A 9616-nucleotide genomic window follows, 5' to 3' on the forward strand; every position below is an offset into this window, starting at 1 on the left:
AGCCTCATCTGTGCTTTACCTCACATTTCAATAGGCATAGTGCGCTACGGTGTAATTAGAAGCACTTACAACTACTTTAACGCACGAAAGGTCCCGTAGTTACTTAAAGTAAACTGCCGTTTGTTCCTTCCGTAGACTCGAACGTCTTCGGTGCTTAGATACGTCTGGTTGAGTTTCAATGCCGTAAGTTCCGCACTTGGCCTTAAAGGAACCAGAGCAGGTGGTTGGTCAGTCACGCATTTCAGCGGTGCCGTAGCGTCAAAATGACGAAAGCGTCCTCTTGACGCTACAGCTCGGCATCGATGCTGCAGACGCCAACGGCGACCAAGCCGAGGATGCCAGGAAGGCGTCTCTAGCGGCTCACTTCGCCGGAGCCCTGATGGCCGACTTCGAGCTGGACATCGACTCCAACGCGGCGACCCTCTGACGTCCCCAAGTCGGGTCTCGTCCTGTACTTCGCCTGGGAAGCCGCCCGGAGTCTGGTGAACGCGAGCAGCCGCAGACAACGCCCTCATCGCCAGGAGGCTTCGCACTCGGCCCCAACGGTCGAGAAGTACGGCAACGCGGTGGGGGCGCCCTCCCTTCTCTCGGCTTTGACCGCCGCCGGGTTCGCCGAGGTCGGGGCCATGGTGCGCGCTGCTTCGCGCGAGTTGGTGGTGAGCATCAGCCGCACCCCCTGGCTACCGCACCACGTGCGCACGAGTTTCGAGGAGGAGGTCCGCCGCATGCGCTGGACGCTGGGCTCTGTGCTGCGCCTGGAAAGCTGGAGTGACGTGGACAGGTAGGAGTTATTTCATTGTAGTACAGACTAGTGCAGTGGTTATCAGATAAGGGTCCGATGACCCCAAGGGGTCCGCGGCATTTCAGGGGTTCGCGAAGCGCTTCCCAAATCCCCCCTCCCCCCCCCACCACCACTTCTCTCCTCTTTGGCCAAACCTTGCTTGGTTTGCAAAAAGATGGCTTCGCTGCATGACACGTTTTAAAGTTGGCTTTTTGTACAACATGTAAGCTATGCAGAAAAGCCAGACTCACAAAAGGCTGCATATAAGCTTGGCATACTTCAGCTGCAAGAGCACGTTGCTGACAATATGACACGAATCATCATAAAAGTCAGACAAAAGAGGTGGACATTGAATAAGTATGTGGGGCGGTTTTAGCTGCAAGGGCATATAGTGTGATGTTATGACACGAGTCAACTTCATTTTTCATGGTTTCCCTCCCCATCACTTTTGACAGTCAGAAAGGGGTCCCCGGCGTATTCGTAAATGATAACCACTGTACTAACTTATAAGAAAAGGCTTCTGAGGTGCGGGAATAGGAGTACAGGATGAGATAAGGAAATTCTGGGGCAGGGAGGGGGTTTACACAGCGAAGATAGCAGTTGACGGCCAATGGGAGGAGCATTGATCCTGAAGTGGACATAAATAAGCTGATGATGAGTGGACATAAATTACGATGATGATGATGGTAATATTAAAGGTTCAGTTTCCGGAGATGCCCGGGAGTGCCAATATGTCAACAGGTCTAACAGGTATCCGTACAATCCCTAGAAATGCTTAATTAGACCTGAAAATTCAGGTTTGCCCCATTAGAAGTATACTTAGCGGGAAACCATGACGTTACTTTGCAGACGTTGGTGGCGTTGCATTTATGAGCAGAAACCAGTCTGACGGCTGAAGGGGCCTGCATTCGAGACAACCCAGAATTTCTGAAACAGCATATTAGAACCTTTTTTACTTCCTTAGGCGTGTACTTTTAGAGCGAAACTTTCTTTATATCAGTGATGGCGTATGCCACGTCGAAAACGCACTTGAGGAAAGCTATCTCTGTCGATGGTGATGATCGTGGGTGAAGTGAAAAAAAAAAGCTTCCAGTGGGCGGAATCGAACCTGGGTCCCCGGCGTTACGAAGCCGACGTCTAACCAATTGCGCCATTACCACATGGTCGAAGCAGTTCGGATTTGGAGAGGGGTGCACGGACATGCAAAATTTGAGAAAGGAATCGTGCATTCCTCCCTCTAACGACTGCGATGGTTGAATGCGAAGCTTTCCTCTGCGAAATAAAATGGCGAGGCGTCAAAATCAAAGCCGCTGCGACCAAAGTCTAAACCGCCTGCGAGTCAAAGTTCAAACTGAGGCGACAACTAAGGAATACCTCCCGAGAAAGCTTCGCGTTCAGCCATCGCCATCGTTAGACGGAGGGGTGCATCGTTTTTGTGTTGAAAAAAGGGCCTTTATTGAGTTGTTACGATATAAAAGGAACGTCCTTACGAAATTTCCAGCCTTTAATTAGGTCCAGCCCATTCGCTGGACGTCGATATTCCACCTTATTTGTGTTATTTTAACACGAAAGTGTTTTATGCCGGAATCCATCAAAATCTGACTAACGCCATATCCGTCACGGAATTGACATCGACGGAAAAACGCGGTTGCGCCAGGATTCGAGCCGGGTGCTCCATCGCCGCATGCAACGGGTGGTGCCAGGCGCGTTACCGACTCCGCTACGAAGTGAAGCGCAGACAGCCGTATGAACACGCCATATATCTTTCCTATAACCTCCTCTATTTCGATGGTGCTGCCACCTAAGAGAGGCGAAACGAAGTAGTGCATCACGATGCTAATAAGCGCCGACAGTTGGCGCCAGCTGAGCTCGTCGCAACGCAACCGTCTGCCGTACACTCCACGGAGCAGGGACGCAGTGGTCGCACACTTGCGAAAGCGACGTGCTAGTCGTCGCTCGCCAAGCTCACCCACAATACAGCCCCGCAAATAATGCTCTGTCGCTGCGCGGACCGTGAGTTCATTAAGGGATTCGCTGGCAACCCGTTCAGTTTTGTTCGCATGTTGTTGTTGTTCCTCTTATAGTGGCATGTTTGCGAACGCGTGTGGTTTCAATCGGGTTTACGCAGTGCTCCTGCGCGTGCAGTCCAGTGTCTAATGTTGACAAGTCTGACGGTGCCATACCGACTCAATATAAATAGCGATGTGCAAGTTAATATCGATGCAGAATAAACATTCAACTCATCCTGTGAAGGCACATCTCACTTTCGTGTTTTACTAATTCCTATGACAGGGATCAACTGCACTTTAGTAATGAGTGGTAATTTCGAAAGTTGCGCTCGCCCTTCCACATGTGGGCTAGGACAAAATCTTAATTTATTTGGGGAATCGTTATGGGCACCAGAAGTTCTCAGAAGGCAGCTATCGTTCTTATTTGGTGCTTTCAGGCAATGCGTCCATCTTGTGCCAGCTCTTACTGAACCAGGACTGCGGAAAGTATTGAGAAGGAGTAGTCATCCGATCCCTGCACCTAATCGCAATGTAAATCTAAAGGGGTAGTTAAAGTATAGTTGGAAGACAGAAGGAATCTTCCCCCCCCCATCCAATTATTTGAGTGTGAGTATTCTCTTGGACTTTCCGTGTGATGATGGTCCGTATAATGATGGCGATGATGCTGGGTATGCCATGACGTACGTATGAATGCACGTACGAAAATTGGTACGGACAATGTCCGTCTTGAGCACACGCGTATACATATATTTAATTGAAATAACACATAGTGAAGAGTTGACACGTTTCTGCACGCAGGTTCTACCGCCACCACCCGTTCGCGACGGGAATCTTCGGGACGGGCTACATGAGCGCGAGGTGGAAGCATGTGCGCCGGTATTTGGAGTCCCTAAATAGCCAGGATGCCGACTACCGGTTTGCCTTCGCCGAATTCAACCCGAAGCCGGCGTGCGTGGCTCCCAACGTCACGGTGGTGCTGTCGGCCTTGTCATTGCTCCATCCGCTACTCAACCTGCGGGATGCGCCCGAAGTGAACTACGGCTTGCTGGGCTCGGTAATGCTTCAGACCATGCTGCACGCCTTCGACGAGGTTAACGTCTTGGATAACGCAACGTGGGAACCGGGCCGGGTGGAGGACTTCATCCAATGGTTGGACCCTACGAATTCCATGGCGGAGAATACCTGTGATTAAAATGAAAACACTATTTCAGGGAGAGCAGGAGCAACTAGAGGTGCTATTTTTTCGGAAAATTCGGTTTTTGGGGAAACTACCGGCTCCTTACGACTGATTGCTTTTTACTGCTTTGTGATAGGTGATATGGCCCAATAAAAACAAATAAAGTGAGAATTTCCATCCTTGATTGATTGTGGGGTTTAACGGGCCGACGCTTCACAATCGATGAGGCGCGCCGTAGTGGAGGGCTCCGGATTAATTTTGACCACCTGGCGATCTTTAATGTGCGCCGAAATCTCGAACACACGGGCGTTTTTGCTTTTCGCCTCCATCAAAAAACCGGCCGCCGTGGCCGGGAATCGAACCCGCGTCCTAGAACTTCCATCCTTAAGCTGAAGACTGCATACTATGCAAATAGTAAGTCTGCATACGGTGCAAACATCAAAACAAGGTGTCAACAATAGAAAAATAAATACGATTCAATGAACAAATGATGTGTACCATAGTTTCATGTGAGAAAATAAGAGCGAGATTTTAATACACAAATGACTGAATTGCAAAAATAGAGTGAGCTGTTGAAAACGTTGACATCGGACGAAAGGAAGTTACATATAAGCGCTTTACAACCTGTCGCAGCAGGTTACACTGCAAAAAGAATGGAATTTACTCGTGGTTTTAAGAGATTAGCTGAACCTGAGAAACAAGTTCAGCACAACTAAATTTCCCAAAATACGCAATTTTCTAAAACATTTACAGTACAGCTGCAGGCACAAATAAAACAAAACTTGTTTCAGCAAACAATGCCCAAAATATGTTGAAAGAAAGGCTGAAATTCCGTATCGTCACCTTAACAAGATCCAGAAACTATTACTTTAAGGCCTTCATTCTGTTGGAGGGCAGATGTCTTTTGATGAGTACTGAGCATAGAAAAGTTTGTAATTAACTCGAAGTGTATGTAGTAAAGTGGCTAGTTCGACAAGTTGGCACGGGCTCATGGTATAACGGTAGCGCGAAAGACAAGACGCACAAGAAAGGAGCAGCGCTCGTGCTGTGTTCCTTTCTTGTGTATCATCTTGTCTTTCGCGCTGTTGTTATACCATGAACTCGAAGAGTATGGTTGTCTCTACACTCTTCAAAAAAGGTCGTAGCACTTAACAGAACACTAACCAGTTACTTGTCGCAGTACCCACTAGGTACTTAGTGCTTTTACTAACCGGCCATCCCTAACCTAGTCAAAAACTGCGCGTGACAATGGGGATCGACTGAGCGCGAAGCACGACATAGACACATTCAACGCGCACATATCTCAATTAGACAAAACAAAATTGAGCAAAAAAACCAGCGGGATGCACGGGGAGAGCGAGTATAATGTAGTTACATTAGAAATACATCTGCTCTTCTTGCTTATATAGCCAGCAGAGCAAAGTCCTCTGATAGAGTAAGCGGGCTTGTCGCAAAAATCAAGTACGTTAGCGATAATTTTAGAACTATGCTTTTTAATGTGAGCATCAGCATGTCGATTTGCCAAAATGGTTTCGCCATTATTAGAAATGAGAAAAGCGCTGTAGTTATCATTGTTATTGTAGTTATGTAGTTATCATATAGAATTTTGTACTATCAGTGAAAGTATCAAACGATTGATTGATTGTAGGGTTTAACGCGCCAACGCAACGCAGGCGATGAGGCGCGCCGTAGTTGAGGCCTCCGGTTTAATTTTGACCCCCTGGGGATCTTTAACGTGCGCCTAAATCTCGTACAAACGGGCGTTTTAAAGTATCAAACAAGCAGCAGTTACTAAGTTCACGGTTTAGACTAGTAACGATAGTATTTAGGTTCCATACTTATTGACAGGACTTGCGTACCGTTCTGCGGGGTAGTAAAGTTCGTAAGGAGTTGGTAAATACAACCCGTTACTACCTTTTTAATAGAATTTTGTTAAGAGTGTGTATATATATAAACAGTAATTGCGTCGCTTCGCTGACATGGAGCGCTTCACAGCGTAATGACTGCACCTCTGAAGCTGGAGCAATTGTCTACCATTGCTATCATGTCGCAGATATTGCCGTCACCCAAATGCGGGAATATTCGCTTGCCACAGTGGTGCACTGACTAGGAATTGGTCCTGTTAAGTTCGCGAGGTCGGTTGTTGGATTCTGGATGGTGGGGACTCCTTTCCGAGGGGGGCTGCAGACCAAAACGGCCGTGCGCATGACATTTCAGAGCACGTCAAAGAACCCCTTGTTAGTTTGGATTAATCTGCAGTCCTGTAGCGCACACACCATGCATTGTGTTCCTTCTGGGAATGGGAACGAAACACCAGTCTAGATTGTCGTGTCCGCACGCGGCCTCAACGATATGACGTCATGGCCGACTAATTCTACTTTTATCCCCAGTACTATAGTTTAGAAGGGCTTGTTCGTGCGCGAGTTGGTGCATCTTTAACGAAAATTACGCCAATTGAGACGACCACAAAACCGAAGGAACACAAAGACGGGTGCAGAGGCACACAAGGACGGGCACAGAAAACGGGATGGTACACAAGGACTGCTCCCGTCCTTGTGTACCTTCCTGTCCTCTGCGTCCGTCCTTCTGCGCCCGTCCTTGTGTACCTCTGCGGTCGTCCTTGTGTTCCTTCCTTTTCGTGGTCATCTCAATTCGGGTGTTGTAAAATTTACACCTGGACTATGGGGCACAGTACTTTCTTCGGGGTCATCTCCGTATTGGTGCTTTGCGCTCCAAAAATGTGTTCACCCGAGCTGTGAGGAGCGGCGTAGTGGAGGGGTTATTGCCAATTAAGCACTTGGGTATTTTTCAACGTGCACCGAACAGTCTTACACGCGAGGGTTCAAGTTTTCGCAACAACGCCGGCACTGTTCGTGGTTCATGACCTTCTGCAGTTCAGTTTACGGTCACTGCCATTTGGACTTGTTGCAGTGGAGAGCGACACCTGTGATGGGGTCACTCCTCACCCTTAGCATCACCCAAGGTGCTCTACGCAGAAATAGTGGACTAATATTTAACGTGTGGAAAGTCGATTCGCCTTATGCGGCCACGACAGCGGCAGGTCAGTATATATTGTTACATAAGGTCTCAGCGGCAGCTGCCGGGTTGAGGTACGCCGGTATATGGTTTCTGGAAACGTGTGGAAAGGTGTAAAGGCACATCCAAAAAGATGATGATGTTAGGCCGGGGCTCCTAGGGGACGGTAGTAGAAGGGGGGGTCTCGCACTATGGTAAACACAGTGCTCTCTTTTCTGTTAGTACGTCTTCTAAGTACATCTTCTCCTTCACGTCTTCACCGTGACAGCATCTTTTAAATGGTTGCAGGTTCACATGGAGCGAGAGGACGCCGGGTTTCAGATGGCTACGGCTGGCCGCGGCCTCAGAGTCGCCAGTGTGTCTGCCGGCTGACACGCCCTCTTCCGGGCGTTCCGCGAAGTTGCTGGGAGCAAACGCCACTCGACAGCCATACATAAGCGGCCGAGCCGCAATCGGCTGTTTTTCACGAGACGCTGCCTTCAAGCACGAGTCCCACAAGGCGAACCACAGCTGCAACCGCCTAGCACGCCGATCGGCAGAGTTCGCCCCAGCCTTAGTCTGCCACCGGCGGCTTCGAATTCAAACCCTCCGCCGCTGCTACTTGTGGTAGCCAAATAAAGCAGGGAGATGGCCTATGGCTGATATTATAGAAGCCCAAGGGCTGGAATACAACTGATTCGCAATCGGGTCCTTGTTTCCATCCATCGTCGTAACAGACAGACAGACAGACAATGAACTTTATTGTGACAGACAATGAACTTTATTGTATCGTCGTAATCTCTTTTAGAAACCGAAGTTCGGAGTGAAGGTTATTGAAGAACTGCACTCGCTAGAATGACCAACACACCATGATGATGAGTATGTACATGAGTGAAGGTGATGAAGCACAGGCGTACGAGCTAGTGCTGATGATTATGTACAGATGAATATGAAGCGCTAGTGTCTGTTTAGTCCACTCGCTGGTCATCCCTTATAGGATAGGAAACAACGCTCACAATATGTACGGCCTGCGGGGATTTGCAACAGATAAATTTATCTTGCGCGGACACGGTGCCACTAATATCTCAATTGACGTCACTTTGCTTTATTTAAGTTTATTTAGGCCTCAAAAAAGCTGTATTCCATGGTCCGTCCATTCTTCCTTTCTCTCGAATATAGTCGCCTTGATTAATCTGGAAATACCATTCCCGATCGTCAAGTATATGAAATAAGGGCTCCTTTCGGGGATAAACTTGAAGTACTTTGACGACGAATCCCACGCATATATGTGGGGATCAACGGGAAGAGTAGCTTCAACTGCATGCCGTTCAGAATTCGTCCCTCACAAAAAGCTTTTCGAAGTATTTTTCCGCGCCGACAGGAAAGTCACGCTGATTTCGCGAGCGAGCGAGCGAGTGAGTGAGTGAGTGAGTGAGTGAGTGAGTGAGTGAGTGAGTGAGTGAGTGAGAGTGAGTGAGTGAGTGAGTGAGTGAGTGAGTGAGTGAGTGAGTGAGTGAGTGAGTGAGTGGGTGAGTGAGTGAGTGAGTGAGTGAGTGAGTGAGTGAGTGAGTGAGTGAGTGAGTGTGGGATGTTCCCCGGGTCCTTTCCCACCAAATGGCGTTCAGGAGCCCCTTGGCCCCAGCTGAATCCTCAGCCAGTCGGACGACTCGTATGTTGGGACTCCGAGTCGGGGCTGAGCAGCACTGCCTCCCACCGTTCCAATTTATTTATGGTAAATATCGGTGTTGTGAGGGTCGTGCGAATAGGGCGCTGCCGACATACCCCAATGATATGAAGGAGGTTTGCTTTCGCGGCGCACCGCAGGCACGAGCCTCTATAATTGTCAGGGTACAGGCCGTTGTAGGCGGCGGAGTTGGGGAATGAGTTAGACTGTAAAACCCTCCGTGGCACAGATTACCCCCTGGTCCGGGAGTGGTGAGGCGCCAGGTATTTGAGGCGGCCTAAAAGGTAGTGATCACTTATTTCCTTATATGTGACTAGACTGTCCCTGCGACACCCCCCCCCCCCCCCACCCACCCCGTGTTGAGCACACGTTCGGAAAAGTCGAGGTGGTCCCGGCAACTAAACCCTCGGGCCGCCTCATGAGCGTCCTCTTTTGCCGGCAGTGACGAATGGGTTAACACTTGCTTCCGCAAGAGACCCTTCCATTGATGCCTCGAATTGGTTCGGTCGGTGGCCGAAGCGGGGTAGATGCCGCTTCCGTCGGCGCCGCGAGGCCCTTGCTTGACCTTCACTAAGCTTGAAGGTCAAGTGGACGCTACCTGACGTCTCTTGTATTTGTACGTGAAGTAGTAAGCTTTGCTGAATTAAAACAGCCGCCGTGGCAAAGATTGAGCCCGTGTTCTTGGTACCAGGAAAACAACGCCTTTGCCGCTGAGCCAGCACGACGGGTGGGGCTACATTCCCCGTGAAAGCGTACGTCCTTAGCTCTCCTATCTACCTTTCACAGGTTGTTCCCGTAAGTTCGCGCAAGGCGGGCTGTTTAAATTTCCCTACATGTATATCATTCCTTCTTTTTATTTTATATGAATACATTGGAGGTCGTGGTGGTCCAGGTAGGAGTGGTACAAAGAATACACTGAAACAGTACACCCAATAGGGTAACATAGGACA

At 49.1% G+C, this 9616-nt stretch overlaps 1 protein-coding gene across 1 annotated transcript; it reads left to right on the forward strand.

Moving 5' to 3' along the window:
* The first annotated feature begins 299 nt into the window (after positions 1-299).
* LOC144160097 (uncharacterized) lies at positions 300-3982 on the forward strand. The gene is made up of 2 exons (XM_077691704.1): positions 300-781; positions 3589-3982. The coding sequence occupies exons 1-2, from the start codon at positions 627-629 to the stop codon at positions 3980-3982; spliced, it is 549 nt and encodes a 182-aa protein (XP_077547830.1). The 5' UTR covers positions 300-626.
* Positions 3983-9616: the final 5634 nt, after the last annotated feature.

This window comes from Haemaphysalis longicornis, unplaced genomic scaffold (assembly GCF_048455015.1).
Source record: "Haemaphysalis longicornis isolate Haplotype H1 unplaced genomic scaffold, Haemaphysalis longicornis Haplotype H1 scaffold_10, whole genome shotgun sequence".
NCBI lineage: Eukaryota > Metazoa > Arthropoda > Arachnida > Ixodida > Ixodidae > Haemaphysalis > Haemaphysalis longicornis.